General features: G+C 46.9%; 1 protein-coding gene across 1 annotated transcript in view; it reads left to right on the top strand.

The window, feature by feature from the left end:
- The window catches only part of ptch1 (patched 1), a 114,521-nt gene that overhangs the window by 76,593 nt on the left and 18,690 nt on the right, over positions 1 to 19,238 (top strand). The window contains exon 13 of the mRNA XM_084323167.1: positions 6,249 to 6,391. Coding sequence (XP_084179293.1) covers positions 6,249 to 6,391 — 143 coding nt within the window. The remainder of the gene's footprint in view (positions 1 to 6,248; positions 6,392 to 19,238) is intronic.

The raw sequence follows: 19,238 nt of genomic DNA, 5'->3' as shown, positions 1-19,238 counted from the left end.
AGAAAACCAGTTCAGGAGTATATTGAGAAAAAAAAGAACAAGGATCACCATATCGATTTTAAAGGTAGGATAACAATAACCAAGATATTGTCTTCCCACTTGGACCAATCATTTATTTAACGTCTGTTGCCATGTATATACAGTCTATGGCACATGATCCATAATAGCAGACTTCGGTTCAACTAACTAGTCTACCTTAACCCTTTATACATTTTGGGGTATAAAAAATCTGTACTGAAATGACAAGGCATCTGCATTTCGTATTAGGTCGTTTATTAGGTATTAGAATTAGGTAGGGCCTAATTTGTGTGTGAGTTCTCTCTCTCTCTTGGATCAAATAACAACTCAGCAGTGGGTGACAATATTGTCACAAGGAAAGATGAAATTACATACTGGGTTCCATCCTAGAGGCAAATCTTTCCTGTGACAAAATGGCATCCAATGTAATAAAAAAAGTCAACCAACGAACAAGATTATTGTACCGGATCTCCTCTCTGGTAAACAAGAATACCCTGAAGACTCTGGCAGGAGCACTCATTCAAGGGTACTACGACTATGCTTGCACCTCATGGTACCAAAGCACCTCAAAGGCACTAAAAACAAAATTACAAACATCACAAAACAAACTGGTGAGACTACTACTTGACCTTATTCCTAGAACCCACCTCACCCCTGCCCACTTTGACAACCTAGGATGGCTTAGAGTAGAGGACAGAGTACAGCAACTTGCAATGGGCCTGGTCTACAAGATACACCACACCACTAAGGTACCCATGTACATGTCAAAATACTCCCAAAGGTCAGTGAATACCACGACCACAACACTAGAGGGAGTTCCACAAATCATGTTCAACCCAGATTCAGCTCAAACAAGGGACTAAACACGTTTCGCAATTATGCCACAACAATGTGGAACGCCCTACCCACAGCCGTAAAATAATGTGAATCCCTAGCCACATTCAAAACCGCACCTACGGGAGGCTGCAATAAAAAACTGGCCCCTGTAAATGTACACCCCCCCCCCCCCCCCCCCCCCCATGTACAGTTTCTTCCCCTTCAAATGTATATATTTCTGTTTCTTATGATCTATGTCTCTTATACAGTACTGTATACTTGTATGTCAAAAATGTCTTGATGAATTGAAAATGGGGGACCCTGATGTAAACAAGACGAAAGTCTTTCTCTGGTCTGCATCCCCTTAACAATTGTGTGTATTGAGCTGTACTGTATTGTACCCATTCTGCAATCTGTTAATACAAATTTCAATCAATACATTTTTTTAAGGAGCAGCAGTACTGTTAGGTTACTGCTGGCCATTCATCAAGCGAGACATTGCTGATTGTTTATTTATTTTATAAGACAAGACTATGACTACCAACTGCCTAGCCAGCCGTATATCAATCTTGGATGTAATAATAATGTTACCACACTGACTGTGTCGATGGCTCATTGATTTAACTAAATAATAATATAATAATAATAGTAATAATAAAAAGAAAAAAGAAAACGAACCTTCGTACTGTCATGTACCTTACCACTATCTATATACTATGTTACTATCCTTATTAGGGGTGGGAATCGCCAGAGACCTCACAATACGATACTATCGCGATACTTACGTCACGATACGATAGTATCGCGATACTAAATATATCGCGATACGCTGAGTATTGCGATATTAATATTGCGATATATATTTTTTTGTTGATCAAATTTAATTTATTACCTTTTTTCAACTGCAAAGTAAAACTTTGTCAACATGTTTTATCTAATAAAATAAAGTTCAGTCTGTTCATCTCACTTCAATCATTTTTATTGCACAACATGGTATTTTCTCAAGCAGACAGATGTAAACACTGTAATCTGTGTTGCATGTACCTGACAAACTGAACTGTTTGTATTACAGTCATATTCCAACTTAACTGAATGCACATGTGTGTGTGTGGACTACTGTACCGTTACAGGTATTGAAATGAACAATGCAACTTCCTTATACAAAAAAAAAGAAATATATATAACAGCATTACTCTCAAGGTTCCAAACCAAGTCACCTACTAGCTATGCGATTAAGAGTTAACGCAAAATTTGCAGATATAACTACCATTAAAGCACAACAAGGACTTGTAACAGACACTAAAAAAATAAATGCGACATTCAAAGAGTTCTACTCCAACTTGTATAAATCAGAAACGACCTTCGATCAAAACTAAATGGACACATATCTTAATCAAATTAACCTCCCCAAACTTTCAGAGGATGACGCTAAACAGTTAGAAACACCCATCACACTAGAGGAACTCAGGAAGGCCATATCCGAAATGCAAAGTGGTAGGGCTCCAGTATAATCACCTCCGAAATCTTTCCGGTATCACGCTCTTCTAGACAGGGTTGCCCTCTTAGTCCCGGACTATTCGATTTATCATTAGAACCTTTAGCACAATATATAAGACAATCCCAATTCATAGAACCAATCGTAATCAAGGGCACACAACACAAAATTAGTTTATATGCGGACGACATAATACTGTTCATGCAAAACCCTAACACTGCAATGCCTCATCTTCTCAAGTTGATTGATGACTTTGGCGACCTATCGGGATTTAAGATAAATTGGCCAAAGTCGGCTTTCCTTCCACTTAACGCCCCTGCAAAAAATATACGCCTTCCAGGAGAAATACCAATGGTTAAACACTTTAGATGTTTGGGAGTTGAAGTATTCCCTACCATAAGCCAAACAGTGAAGCACAATTACATAGAAATCCAAAATAAAATCAAATACGACTTTGACAGGTGGTCAAAACTTTAAAACTCAGTACAGGCACGGGTTTCAATAGTTAAGATGGATGTCTTACCTAGAATCAACTTCATCAGCTCAATGCTACCGTTACCCCCTCCAGATGGTTACTGGAAAAAATTACACTCTTCCACATACACATTTATTTGGAATAACAAACCACCACGTATAAAAAGATCCACCGCACAGAGAAACAAAGCCGACGGAGGTATGGCATTTCCAGATTTTTTCCACTATTTTAAGGCGTACACTTTAAGACCACTGACAACCTGGTTTGAACCCCAAGCATCAGTATCCTGGAGAAATTTAGAAGTAAATATAGTAGCACCACATAGACTGCAGGACATAGTATACACCAAATTATCAATTAAGCAATGTGAACTGAAATTTGGCCCCATTATTACTCATGCGATCCGGATATGGCGTGAAACACAAAAAAAATATTCTAAATCAAATCAAATCAAATCAAATTTATTTATAAGGCCCGACAACACACGTTAATGTCCCCATGGGCCGTACAGGTCTTCTTTAAACAAGTCAAGAAGAAAACAGAACAATAAGTCAAGAACAGAACAAGAACACCATAAGGTCCAAAAAATTTAAGATAAATGCAAATAAATCTTAATCACGGGACGTTCAACACTCCGGTCAGCCGGAGACAGGGAGATAGGGGGCGGCACAGAGAGGGTCGCGAACTCCCCGACATCATCGGGGGACGTCCGGCACTCCGGTCACCACTACGAGACCTCCGGAGACAGGGGGGCACGCAGAGGGGGTCTAACCCACATAAATGGCATAATCATACTCCCTTATTCAATAACAATGCACTCTTGATTGGAAAACGACCTATAAGATTCCCTAGATGGGAAAAGCAAGACATACACACATTAGGAAATGTTTTCAACAAACAGGGATTTTGTAGTTATGAGGAAATACGCTAAAAAAATTATCTCACCAGTTCCACATATTACTTTTACGCACAGTTATTGTTATGTTTGAAGGCTCACAGTGTTCCATTAAGGATACCAATTGTACACCACAGATACCACAAATTCTTCTATGAAAGAGAGACATCGAGAGGTTTTGTTTCAGATTTTTATCATCAATTACTAATGTCCTTGTATGAAATCCTCAACCTAGACTCAGTCTGGAGGAGGGATATACCAGACCTGGAAATAGATTTTGATTGGCAAGAAGCCTGGGCAAATGTTCGACTTGCATCAAGGAACCCGGACCATCAACAAATCAATCTTAACTATATTCATAGGCAGTGATGCCGGTAAGTAACGCGTTATTGTAATCTGATTACTTTCCCCCGAAAATAGTAATCTAACGCGTTAATCTTTAAAAGCCAGTAATCTGATTGCAGTTACTTGTCCAAGTGGCTGTGCGTTACTATTTCGTTACTATCTCATCATAAATTCATAATGCAGGCGGAATGCAGTATTTTATTTCGTTTTCGACAGTAAAAAATACATTTTGAGCTGTTTTTCTTATTTGGGAGTGACGTAGTGTGGCAGTGAAAGGGTTACACAAGAATGTGTCCCGCGGCGTGACTGGACACTCTGTCTGTGAGTGACTCTGCTTTGGCCCAATCACATTCCCCATCCACAGTCTGCGAATCAGAGGCAGAGTAGGGCGGGTCTTCACAGCACGTCATGTGACATATGCGCCAATCGTGTGACAGCAGGGCTCCGTTGTTACAGCCTCGTCTGCATTCGTCTGAGAATTCCACCCCAAAACGCTTGTCTAAACGCAAAATTAAAAGTGAAACCGCAAGAAGACTTTTGCGGTTTCTGTTCAGACTTCCACCCCAAAACGCTCGTCTATGCATATGCGGAGGAAACAAAATACTGTCTACCGCTAAAAACAGCACATCCAATTGCATTGAAAGCATCTGGAATCACAACACTAGCCGATGCTTCGACTAGGTACAGGAGGACTCGGAGGTCCACCAGCCAAACAGCAAAAGAGAGAGATTGTTTCTTTCCCTTTTGATTAATGTATATTTGATGGTGGCAGAGCAAAAGCTCTTATTTGCCAGATTTACAGTTCATTTACATGTTAAAGAGAGACTGATTGTATGTTTATAGAGAGACATTTATAAAAACAATTTAATAGTTACAGTTGATATAATTGAATAGTTCAGCCTGCATTTGTTAGATGTGAATGGATACACTGGTTTTGTAAAACCACTGGCTGGCTGCTCTAATGCTGTGAGCATCATAGACTGTTGCTTTACCATACTTGATGGTAAAGAAGCTGAAGCACTAGTTTAACAATTTACGTTATGTGCAGAGAAACAAGTTAAAAACAATTTATGCACTTTCAATAAAGCGTTTAAAAAAAACTGTTGGGGGAACGACGACGACTTCGTAACCTAGTTACTTTCAAAGTAACTAAGTTACTCTGATAATCAAGTAATCAGTAAAGTAACTTGGATTACTTTTTAAAGGAGTAATCAGTAATCAGTAATCGGATTACTTTTACAAGTAATCTGTGGCATCACTGTTCATAGGACATACTTGACTCCTATAAGACTGAACAGAATGGGTCTTAAACAAGACTCCAAATGCTCCTTATGTACAAATGGCGATGAGGGGACATTTATGCACATGTACTGGGACTGCCCACCAGTTAAGATATTCTGGAAAGAAGTGACCCAGCAATTATCAAATCTCTTAACTCTGAATATACCTGTACACCCCTCTGTATTACTGCTGAATGATGTTTTTGAGTGTGCAGTACCTATACAGCTAAAGAGATTGGTTTTGTCTGGTATCACAGCGGCTAAAAAGCTGATAGCATCACGATGGTTTCAACCGGAAAAAAATTGCCGGAAGGTCTGGATTCTTACATATCTCGAAGTGATTTATCTAGAAATATCTACAGCAAGAATTTTGGGTCTCAATGAATCCAAAATGACAATGTGGTTAGAAGTGGTGGAGAGAATAAAAGCTAGCATATAATGGTAGTGCCTGGTTAGGAGCGAACGATAATGGATGGATTATCCAATGGGGGGTCCGGGGGGGGGAGCGAGCGAGAGCATATGTGTGTAGGGTATTAGATAGCAGGTATTAGGGGTATATCTTGTATTTATCTAAATGGTGATTTCATTGGATGTGTACTGTTAATTAATGCTTGTATATCTAATTTTATGTTGTCATGTTTGTTTATGTGTTTGTTAAAAAAAAAAAAAGAAAAAAAAAAAAAAAACATATATAATAATATTTTTTTTTTATGAATAATTAAATATCGATACTTGGCGTCCCTGTATCGATACAGTATCGCCACGCAAAGTATTGCGATACTACTACGTATCGATTTTTTCCCCCACCCCTAATCCTTATGCTTGGTTCTGTATGAGCCCCCTGAGATTGTGCTTCATACTCTGTACTTCGCTTTGGATGAAAGCTAAAGGAGTGACTTTAAATGTAAATGTGTGTTTCCGCAGGCGTTCCTGACGGCCATCGGTGACCGTAACAAGCGGGCGGTGCTGGCGCTGGAGCACATGTTCGCCCCGGTTCTGGACGGGGCCTTCTCCACCCTGCTGGGGGTCCTCATGCTGGCCGGGTCCGAGTTCGACTTCATCGTCAGGTCAGTTGCACACGTTTAGATAGTTACGGGGTTTACGTACGGAGGTGGCCTGTTGTAGAAGCCTCCCAACCCTACCTCTCTCTTCAGGACCCTGGGAAGAAAAGCCCTCGGGTTGAGCGCGGCTGGGTGGCGTAGAGGTGGTCTACCCCTTCCCCAGACTGACAGTAGGGCAGCATGTGGTACTCTACACCAGACCACGTGAGCGGATCGGCGCGGCCGAGAAATCCGCTCTTCGCTCTTTAAAGCTTGGTCCGCTCCGCTAATCACTCATGTTGACCCCGCCCCCAAGTCGCTCTCCGCTCGCTCCCCGCTCACCTTGAATCGAGCGCTCCCCGCTCCCCGCGCCACATCGCTCGGCAGTTTTTTTTCTTCTTTTTTTGGAGCATGGTGTAAATGAGCTCAAACTACAACAGTCTACACCCCCTGGGCCCCTTAACAATTGTTTGTATTGAGCCGCATTGTAATTGTAGCCATTCTGCAATGTTAAATAACGTTGTTTATCCATTCACTATCTCTATTAAGCGATGATAGGCTAGCCGAGCCACAATGCTATGGTCGCTGCCATTAACGTTAGCATGTAAGCTAACGTCAACAACAATGGCGTCGATACTTTTTCTAACTGGGGTGAGTGTGGGCGTCTCTACAGTGACAAAGCCTGAACGAACAGCCTATCACAGGTTCACCCTTCTCATTGGTTGAAAATGGCCTTCATGTTTGTACATCGCCATCTGTTGCTTTGGCATTGTACTGCATGTATATATTACATCAGTGTTAAACCACTGAGCGGCCTGGAGTGGATTGGAGCGGAGGAGAACTCTCGCTCCGGACGTCGCGCCGACTCATTTTAAAACCCACTCCTCGCTCACGTCAAAACCGGCCGCTCCGCGCCCCGCGCCGCTCACGCTCCGATCCGCTCACATGCACTGCTCTACACCCTCCCCAGACTGACAGTAGGGCAGCATGTGGTAGTCTACACCCTCCCCAGACCCACAGTAGGGCAGCATGTGGTAGTCTACACCCTCCCCAGACTGACCATAGGGCAGCATGTGGTAGTCTACACCCTCCCCAGACCGACAGTAGGGCAGCATGTGGTAGTCTACACCCTCCCCAGACCGACAATAGGGCAGCATGTGGTAGTCTACACCCTCCCCAGACCGACAGTAGGGCAGCATGTGGTAGTCTACACCCTCCCCAGACCGACAGTAGGGCAGCATGTGGTAGTCTACACCCTCCCCAGACCGACAGTAGGGCAGCATGTGGTAGTCTACACCCTCCCCAGACCGACAGTAGGGCAGCATGTGGTAGTCTACACCCTCCCCAGACCCACAATAGGGCAGCATGTGGTAGTTTACACCCTCCCCAGACCGACAGTAGGGCAGCATGTGGTAGTCTACACCCTCCCCAGACCGACAGTAGGGCAGCATGTGGTAGTCTACACCCTCCCCAGACCCACAATAGGGCAGCATGTGGTAGTCTACACCCTCCCCAGACTGACAGTAGGGCAGCATGTGGTAGTCTACACCCTCCCCAGACTGACAGTAGGGCAGCATGTGGTAGTCTACACCCTCCCCACACTGACAGTAGGGCAGCATGTGGTAGTCTACACCCTCCCCAGACTGACAGTAGGGCAGCATGTGGTAGTCTACACCCTCCCCAGACTGACAGTAGGGCAGCATGTGGTAGTCTACACCCTCCCCAGACCCACAGTAGGGCAGCATGTGGTAGTCTACACCCTCCCCAGACCCACAGTAGGGCAGCATGTGATAGTCTACACCCTCCCCAGACCGACAGTAGGGCAGCATGTGGTAGTCTCCACCCTCCCCAGACCGACAGTAGGGCAGCATGTGGTAGTCTACACCCTCCCCAGACCGACAGTAGGGCAGCATGTGGTAGTCTACACCCTCCCCAGACCGACAGTAGGGCAGCATGTGGTAGTCTACACCCTCCCCAGACCGACAGTAGGGCAGCATGTGGTAGTCTACACCCTCCCCAGACCCACAATAGGGCAGCATGTGGTAGTTTACACCCTCCCCAGACCGACAGTAGGGCAGCATGTGGTAGTCTACACCCTCCCCAGACTGACCATAGGGCAGCATGTGGTAGTCTACACCCTCCCCAGACCGACAGTAGGGCAGCATGTGGTAGTCTACACCCTCCCCAGACTGACCATAGGGCAGCATGTGGTAGTCTACACCCTCCCCAGACCGACAATAGGGCAGCATGTGGTAGTCTACACCCTCCCCAGACCGACAATAGGGCAGCATGTGGTAGTCTACACCCTCCCCAGACCGACAGTAGGGCAGCATGTGGTAGTCTACACCCTCCCCAGACCGACAGTAGGGCAGCATGTGGTAGTCTACACCCTCCCCAGACCGACAGTAGGGCAGCATGTGGTAGTCTACACCCTCCCCAGACCGACAGTAGGGCAGCATGTGGTAGTCTACACCCTCCCCAGACCCACAATAGGGCAGCATGTGGTAGTTTACACCCTCCCCAGACCGACAGTAGGGCAGCATGTGGTAGTCTACACCCTCCCCAGACCGACAGTAGGGCAGCATGTGGTAGTCTACACCCTCCCCAGACCCACAATAGGGCAGCATGTGGTAGTCTACACCCTCCCCAGACTGACAGTAGGGCAGCATGTGGTAGTCTACACCCTCCCCAGACTGACAGTAGGGCAGCATGTGGTAGTCTACACCCTCCCCACACTGACAGTAGGGCAGCATGTGGTAGTCTACACCCTCCCCAGACTGACAGTAGGGCAGCATGTGGTAGTCTACACCCTCCCCAGACTGACAGTAGGGCAGCATGTGGTAGTCTACACCCTCCCCAGACCCACAGTAGGGCAGCATGTGGTAGTCTACACCCTCCCCAGACCCACAGTAGGGCAGCATGTGATAGTCTACACCCTCCCCAGACCGACAGTAGGGCAGCATGTGGTAGTCTCCACCCTCCCCAGACCCACAGTAGGGCAGCATGTGATAGTCTACACCCTCCCCAGACCCACAGTAGGGCAGCATGTGGTAGTCTACACCCTCCCCAGACTGACAGTAGGGCAGCATGTGGTAGTCTACACCCTCCCCAGACCCACAATAGGGCAGCATGTGGTAGTCTACACCCTCCCCAGACCCACAGTAGGGCAGCATGTGATAGTCTACACCCTCCCCAGACCCACAGTAGGGCAGCATGTGGTAGTCTACACCCTCCCCAGACCCACAGTAGGGCAGCATGTGGTAGTCTACACCCTCCCCAGACCCACAGTAGGGCAGCATGTGGTAGTCTACACCCTCCCCAGACCCACAGTAGGGCAGCATGTGGTAGTCTACACCCTCCCCAGACCCACAGTAGGGCAGCATGTGGTAGTCTACACCCTCCCCAGACCCACAGTAGGGCAGCATGTGGTAGTCTACACCCTCCCCAGACCCACAGTAGGGTAGCACAATGACCAGGAGGGAAATTGGTATAACAACACTAAATTGGGGGATACAAAAAAGAAAAGAAAAAAAGCCCTCGGTTGAAAGACGTCCCATTAAAAGATAAAATCAAATATCCCGCATTTTGTAGTACAGTGTTTTCCAAATAGTTCCTCTGGGGAATGGAGCCACATGTGTGTGGCCAGCCAGCGTGGGAAACAGTGGGGTCTCTGTGAGGGAGAGAGACCACACCGCTGTACAGACTGAGACAATCAAACGCTTAAGTGGCATAATGTCTTCGGTTCATTCAGAGGAAAACACCATTCAGCAGCGATACGCATCGCTATATCGACGGTGCGCGTGAACACACACAGAGACACACACACAGAGACACACACAGAGACACACACAGAGACACACACAGAGAGACACACAGAGACACACACAGAGAGAGACAGACAGAGACACACACAGACACACAGAGACACACAGAGACACACACAGAGAGAGACACACAGAGAGACACACACAGAGAGAGACACAGAGACACACACAGAGAGACACACACAGAGAGACACACACAGAGAGACACACACAGAGACAGAGACACACAGAGACAGACACACACAGAGCCACACAGAGAGACAGACACAGAGAGAGACAGACACAGAGAGACAGACACAGAGAGACAGACACAGAGAGACACACACAGAGACACACAGAGAGAGACACACACAGACACACACACAGAGAGACAGACACACAGAGACACACAGAGAGAGACACACACAGACACACACACAGAGAGACAGACACACACAGCAACAGACACACACAGAGAGAGACAGACACACACCATGCGGGGGGGCCTGGCGTCTTGGCGGCGTGGGGGTGTGAGTTGAGACCATGTCTGAGCCTGTATGTCACACAGGAATCTACCTGAGAGACCAGTCATGCATGAAGGCCGCTTCCCCTCCCTCTCTCCCTCTATCCCTTTCTTCTCCTCCACCCTCATCCCTCTCTCCCTAAGCCCCTCCGTCTCGTACCTCATATCGTTTCAGGCCCTAGTGCCATCCCCCTTGTGTCTCTACCTCCCTCTCTCTCTCTCTCTCTCTCTCTCTGTCTCCACCTCTACCCGCTCCTCTCTTTTTTCTTTCATCCTCTCTCTCTCTCTCTCTCTCTCTCCCTCGGTTTCTCTCTCTCTGTCTCTCTCTCTCGGTTTCTCTCTCTCTCTAGAGGAAACTAGGGGCAGGGTGGAGAGTTGAAGGACAGGAGAGGGAGGGAGTGGAGGTGAGAGTGTGTGTGAGAGAGAGAGAGAGAGAGCGAGAGAGAGAGAGAGAGAGAGAGAGAGAGAGAGAGGTAGAGAGAGAGAGAGAGAGAGAGGGAGGTAGAGGGAGAGAGAGGTAGGCAGAGGGGAGAGAGTGAGAGAGAGAGAGGGAGGCAGAGGGGAGAGAGAGAGAGAGAGAGAGGGAGGGTGAGGAGGTGAGAATGTGTGAGAGAGAGAGAGAGAGAGAGAGAGGGAGGCAGAGGGGAGAGAGGGAGGGAGAGCAGAGGGGAGAGATGGAGGTAGAGAGAGAGAGAGAGAGAGAGAGAGAGAGAGGAGGGAGAGAGAGAGAGGGAGGCATAGGGGAGAGAGAGAGAGAGAGAGATAGAGGGGGCTTTCTCACTGCCATTTTGGGTCGAATCAGCTCCGCTCCGTCCTCGCTCCGTCCTTGGGTGCGAACTCCCCCCCTCCCTCTCCCCCCTCTAGTTTGCGTACACACTGCAGTCTTGGTGCGCTCCGGGTTTTGTTTACGGTTTGCGTTTTGAGCGTGTAAGCTTGCCGTAGGCGATGATGTCACGCTCGAACGTCAACACAGGAAGAGTTTAACACTTTGAGTGCCGGGACCCGTCTTTAGACGTCTTTGCTGGCCATGCTAAAGTTGCCGGAGGACGCGTTACGTCGTCCTTATATCAATATTTCAAAAATCTGCGATCGGATTCATATGTCCCCTCCGCTGGCCTGAGATCCACCAGCAGGACCCACTGAGCTCTCTGGCGGTTCAGGAGCGCCATCTGGTGGCCGATCGGCGCAATCGCCAAACAGGATGTTGAATAGAGGTTGTCATGACGACCGTAGTACTTCCGGGCGCTCGCTATAGTTCATGGGACTCTGGCTCGTCACGCTACACGGTGATCGATTGGCAATAACTCGATAAACAACATGATTTGGACGTATATACCATTATACAAGCTGGAGATGGACCGGGTAAAAATATATCCCATAATGATAAGATTTCTACTCGACGATGATCGCCTAACGGCGCGCGGAGACTGGGGTGAGTTTCAGCGTGTAACGTTACCGTCTTCGATACTAACTGTTATTATCAACATTTGACCCACATTAGATGATTGGTATAACGCTGCCCACGGAATTATAAACGCCCCCTCGCCCATCCGGTCAACATCAGATGACGTGTAGTAACTTCTAGAAGTACGTCTAGTTGGAATTTTTTATATCGCGCTGATTGCCATCAAACTGTATTTCATCATTAATATAATGCATTTGGGGCTATATATCACGTTCTGGAGAAAGCTGCAGAAAGAGATGAAAACATACTTATACATTAGACCATACTTTACTATGAATATGTGAATGAAAAAGTTTAACGTTGCTACACAATGAACAATACATATAGGACTTTGAATGGGCCCTAATAATGGCAATGTAGCAATAGAATTTAAAAAGTTATAGCCCTGCAAAGAAGGGGACTTTCTCCATAGACAAATAGCGGTGGCAATCTATGGTATATCATGAATTTAACCTTAGGCAGCCAAAGTGTTAACATACGGTGGTGGAAACTGGATGCTGATATAAAGAAACAAATAACCAATAAATATGAAGTTATATTTGAACCTCTGTTGTCAAGCCTTGTCAATATAACCCACCCCCTTTTCTCACAAATGGAACTGGTGTCGTGGAGTCCGCTTTGAGTGTTTTCCAGGGTTAACGCTCACGCTAGCGTTAGCTTAGCCTATTTATTACTAGTTAGCAGCTAACATTAGCCCATTGCTCGCGGCAATTATATTGCATGTCATTGATCTACCGGTCGATCAAGGCCCACTGGTTGGGCACCACTGGTCTATAGAAATAAATACATTCGAACAAGAAACCAATGTATAGTAATGGAACTGGTGTCGTGGAGTCCGCTTTGAGCGTTTTCCAGGGTTACCGCTAAGCAAGCGCTAGTTAGCTTAGCCTATTTATTACTAGTTAGCAGCTAACATTAGCCAATTGCTCGCGTCATACCGTCATAAGGTATGACGGTATGAAAAAAATTATACCGCCCAAGCCTATTGGGCACCACTGGCTATAGAAATAAATGCATTCGAACAAGAAACCAATGTATAGTAGACATAGCAATGGCAAACAAATTGCCAGGCCTAATGCGAGCCAGGGAAGTCTTGTGCTTGTAACGTGGCTTCATCTCGAAGTTTTCATCCACTGAGCCGTGAGGCTCAACATGCTTGTTTGGTTGAGGTCTGAACTCGCCAAATTGCCCATAAATATAGTTTTTGTGGGTATTGTCCAGTTGTTGCTGTATGTTTTTATCTGCCCAAAATTCAAGCAAGCATGAAAGCATTACAGTAATGACGTTGTGTGTGTCAGCAAGTTGATACAGCAAGCCTCTCCCGTGTTTTGGTACAAGCATTGCACACTATGCCCCCCGCTCCCACTGGCGCGCACCCGGAACCACCTATTCCAGCGGTCCAGGTTTGGAGCGAATCAGCGTCCCCGGGGACGGGGGGAGCGTTCTCAGTAGGACGATCACACCCTATTTGGGCGATTGGACTGTGATTCGACCCCGAATGGTTAGTGAGAAAGCCCCCAGAGAGAGAGAGAGAGAGAGAGAGAGAGAGAGAGAGAGAGAGAGAGAGAGAGAGAGAGAGAGAGAGAGGGCAAGGAGGTGAGAATGTGTGTGTGAGAGAGAGAGAGAGAGAGAGAGAGAGAGAGAGAGAGAGGAGAGAGAGAGAGAGAGAGAGAGGGAGAGAGAGAGAGAGAGAGAGACAGGAGAGACAGAGAGAGGGCAAGGAGGTGAGAATGTGTGTGTGAGAGAGAGAGAGAGAGAGAGAGAGAGAGAGAGAGAGAGAGAGAGAGAGAGAGAGAGAGAGGGAGAGAGAGAGGGAGAGCAGAAGGTCTTCTGGCTCTTGTACGCTCCTGCAGCTAGTTTAACTGCTCCGAGCAGACGTTTACAGCATGGTTTTGGGGGGGGGGGGGGGGGGGGAATCTGCGAGGGACAGGAGAAGTGGAAATTAAATCCGACACACCATGGGACTCTGTGTGTGTGTGCGTGTGTGTGTGTGTTAATGTGTGTGTGTGTGTGTGTTTGTGTGTTTGTGTGTGTGTGTGTGTGTGTGTGTGTGTGTGTGCACTTGCGACCGTTGTGTCCCATCAGCGTGTCAACGACTCACTCCACGTCGTCATGGAGGCGATGGGGGGAGGGGGGTGGCTCGAGGTTCTGCTGCTAATCCACCGAGAGCTAAACCCGCGCTTCACCTCCTCCCAGGGTTCCGTCCCGCGGTTCCAAGCGGAGATAACCGCACTCTCGCTCGCCAGCCATTAGATGATGAGGTACCGGTACAATATTTGGGTGACCTGCCCCTTTAAGAGAGAGAAAAAAAGAAGGGGTGGGGGGGGGGGCCGCAGTCACCCATGTGGTCTGGAATTGCACACTCTCTCACACACACACACACACACACACACACACACACACACACACACACACACACAAGGCATGCACACACACACACACCGCCCTACACCCTGACCTTGTAATCATGGGGGTCAACGATGGCGTGCCTGCCAGTGAAAGCACACACACACACACACACACACACACACACACACACTCACACACGCGCGCGCACACACACACGGGCACTCACACACACACACACACACACACACACACACACACACACATGGGGAGGCCTGCACGGCCTTCTCCCTCACCTCCCTGGTTCACAGACCTGGGCCTCCAGTTAAAGTTCTGCTGCTGTCTAAGCAAACAGGCCCCACGGCTGTGGTAAGATCAACAGGCTGGGAGAGACGCGTTCCCCCCCCCCCCCCCCCCCCCTCCTGTCAGGCCAATGTTTTCACTCCAAACAGCCCGGCGGTCCTCCCCGCCGCGGCATGTGGGCTCTGTGCGTCCGTGCGTGTGTGTGTGTGTGTGTGTGTGTGTGCGTGTGTGTGTGTGGGGGTGACGTGGCATAGAGGCCTGAAGACGATCGCTGGGATTCAGAACGAATGCTCTTCAAGATGGACGTTAGCGTTAACGCCACACACACACACAGAGAGAGACACACACAGAGAGACACACACACACACACAGAGACACAGACACACACACACACACACACACACACACACAGAGAGAGACACACACACAGAAACACACACAAGAGACACACACAGAGACACATAGAGACACACAGAGACAGAGACACACACACAGAGAGACACACACACACAGAGAGAGAGACACCACAGAGAAAGACACACACACACAGACACACACAGAACACACACAGAGACAGACACACACATAGACAGACACACACACACACAGAGACACACAGAGAGACACACACACACAGAGACACACAGAGAGAGAGAGAGAGAGACACACACAGAGACAGACACACACAGAGAGACAGACACACACAGATAGACACAGAGAGACAGACACACACAGAGAGACAGACACACAAAGAGACACACACACACAGACACACACAGAGAGACAGACACACAGAGAGACAGACACACACAGACACACACAGAGACACACAGAGAGACAGACACACAAAGAGACAGACACACAAAGAGAGACACACACACACACAGACAGACACACAGAGACACGCAGAGAGACAGACACACAGATAGACAGACACACAAAGAGACAGACACACATAGGGACAGACACACACAGACACACACAGAGAGACAGAGAGACAGACACACACAGACACACACACAGACACACACAGAGAGACACACAGAGAGACAGACACACAAAGAGACAGACACAAAGAGAGACACACACACAGAGACACGCAGAGAGACAGACACACAGATAGACAGACACACAAAGAGACAGACACACACACACAGACACACACAGAGAGACACACAGAGAGACAGACACACAAAGAGACAGACACAAAGAGAGACACACACACAGAGACACGCAGAGAGACAGACACACAGATAGACAGACACACAAAGAGACAGACACACAAAGAGACAGACACACACACAGACACACAGAGAGACAGACACACAAAGAGACAGACACACACAGAGACAGACACACACAGAGACAGACACACACAGAGACAGACACACACACAGACACACAGAGAGACAGACACACACAGAGACAGACACACACACAGACACACACAGAGAGACAGACACAGACATTAGCACCGTGTCCCGTTCAGAACTCCATGAGAGGCTCATATTGAGAGTATGATGTCTGATTTGATTTGATTTGATTTTTATTTAGTACATACAATTTATACAATAGTATAAAAACAAGGGGTACAAGGATAACATGTGAACGTCTGTCGACTTGTTTCCAACATGGTCCCAAGAAGAATACAATAAATCACAAAGAAAGAGTTAAGAAGATAAAATAGATACAACAAGTAGATCAAATAGACAACACAATTTTCTGAAAGAGCCTCATTACAGCATGTCATGTTCCTGTTCTTCAAGAGTGGTGGCCAAGCACCCTCTGCAACCTATTGTTGCAGATGTCGCTTCACACCCCTCTTGAAGACAGCAATAGTGGGGGAGTTTTGGATGGCCCTGGGCAGAGAGTTCCACAGCCGGCAGGCTGTAGACAGAAAGCCATTCTGTGAATAGGAACCCTTTCTAGGCTCATAAACTGAGAGCTGTCCAGACCGTAACTGTCGTCCGTGGACCTGGCCACGCAGGACAATACGAGAGCATAAATATCTGGGGGCAGATCCATTTAACATTTTATACATATGTCCCAGTTTCAGAAAGGAGACCCTCTGCTCCACAGGGAGCCATCCCACCTCATTGAAGTGACATGGCTCAATATGGGTTCGAGGTGGCAGATTTAGGACCAATCGTATGGTCTTATTTTGGCTGGTTTGTAGCCTGTGTTTACTTTCCACTGTAACACCACTATACCAGTACGTACATGCATAGTCATATTGGCTGAGGATCATGCAGTTGGCAAGCAATTACATCGTTTCCAGTGATAAGAACCTCTTTTTTCTGTGCAAAAATGTCACCCTTGTGTTAACTTTTTTGATCACCTTCGGGGCCATTGTTTTCCCTGAGAGTGTTTGGTCGAGGTCTGCACCTAGGTATTTAACACAGTCTCTAGACTCGACACTGAAGCCATTACAGCTGATCTCAAGTCGGGAACATTCCTTTAATTTATGTTTTGAGCTGAATAGAATTGACTCAGTTTTTCCAAGGTGAATCGATAATCTGTTGTCAACTAACCATTTGGGAAGGCTTTCCAGCTCCCTACTGAGACCGGCTTGTATTTCTGCCGTGTCGTCTCCAGACACCAGAAGTGCTGAGTCGTCAGCATACAGTAGGAGTCTGCAGGATACTGCAGACACCATGTCATTAACATATAGTGAAAAGAGCAATGGAGCAAGGATGCTGCCTTGCGGCACCCCACCTGTTATTTCATTATATGAAGATGCGACACCATTTATGTTCACAACCTGGGTCCTCCCAGTCAAGTACGACCTGAACCATCTCACCGACCCATCGTCCATCCCACAGGCTTTGAGCTTCTCAAGCAGGATCTGATGGTCAACAGTATCAAACGCTTTCTGCAGGTCAATCAGAACCATGCCAGTTCGTTTGCCACAGTCCATCTGGGTTCGAATATGGTCAGTGAGATCAATCAGGCAAGCATCCGTAGAATACCCAGGGCGAAAGCCAGACTGGAATTGATAAAAGAGATCTGTCTGTTTAAGAAAATCTGATATTTGATTAAATATGACCTTCTCAAGAACTTTGGAGATGACGCTGAGAATAGAAACTGGACGATAGTTTCCCTCGTTTGTCCTATCCGCTGAGAATAGAAACTGGACGATAGTTTCCCTCGTTTGTCCTATCTCCTTTTTGTGTAGTGGAACCACTCTGGCACATTTTAAGTCGTCGGGTACGATACCCTGTTTCAGTGATAGGTTGATGATATGTGTTATAGGTTCACTAATCTGGTTTGCTCCGTCTTTGATAAACCTCACTGGTAAGCCATCTATTCCAGTAGCTTTATCCTTGCCTAGGGTATTGATAGTTTTTTCTACCAGGGCCATGTCCACTGGTTGTAATTTGAAGGAATCCTGTGCAACCTTATCTGAATAGTAATTAAATACATGACTACTACCAAACTGTCCAGTGGGTTCGGGTAACTTCTTCACAAGTGTTGATGCCACTGTAGTGAAAAAATCATTGAATTTTTGGGCCACCCTTGCACTGTCAAAGCAAATTTCATTATCAATATCCAACCCGATCTTTGAAGAAGCTGAACAATTGTTTCTAATGGGAGCCCCCAGATTTTTTAGAGTTTGCCAAAGTTCTTTGGGGGAGTTTTTCACTTCTTGGAATTTTGTTTTGTAGTATTCTGTTTTGGCCTTTTTTACCAGGCTGGTTACTCTATTTCGCATGTGTCGATACTCATCGAATAGAGCGCTATCGCCGCATTTTCTAAATGTTGCCAAAGTTTTGTCTCTTAATCGAATTTGTTCTAAGATGTCTGAATCCATCCAGGGATATGATGATCTTCTGTAGGGAGGCTGAGGGAGGAGGGGTTAGGGTTCAATAAGTTCAATAATAATAATAATAATATCTTGGATTTATATAGCGCCTTTCAGGAGACCCAAGGCGCTTAACAGGAGGGGGCAGCTAAGGGAAGGGGATCAGGGAACAACGTAACAACAAAGTAGAAAAGAAAAAAGAAAAGAGGGAAATCAGTCATTTATAAATTTGGTGAAGAGGTGGGTTTTGAGTTGGGATTTGAAGGAGTGCAGGGATGTAGCACTACGGATGTTTGGAGGGGAGTGAGTTCCAGAGGGTGGGTGCGGCCACAGAGAAGGCTCTGGGACAGACAGTATGCAGGTTGGTGGTGGGGATGGAGAGGAGACCGGAGTCAGAGGACCGCAGCCTCCGGGGCGGGATGGAGGGATGGAGGAGGTCAGCTAGGTACCGGGGGGCAAGGGAGTGAAGGGCTTTGTAGGTGATGAGGACTTGACTGGAAGCCAATACTAATATACAATGATTAAATTATTAAACTGGGTATAAAATATATAAATGAATACTACTGAGTGTAGTGCTAATCAGATGTTTGTACAGAGTTGTAGTATTAATATGTACAGTGATAACAGGTATA

The sequence above is a fragment of the Notolepis coatsorum genome (genome assembly GCF_963971535.1).
Source record: "Notolepis coatsorum genome assembly, chromosome: 10".
Lineage (NCBI taxonomy): Eukaryota > Metazoa > Chordata > Actinopteri > Aulopiformes > Paralepididae > Notolepis > Notolepis coatsorum.
The sequence above is the reverse complement of the archived record's forward strand: the minus strand, read 5'-3'. Positions and strand labels throughout refer to the sequence as shown.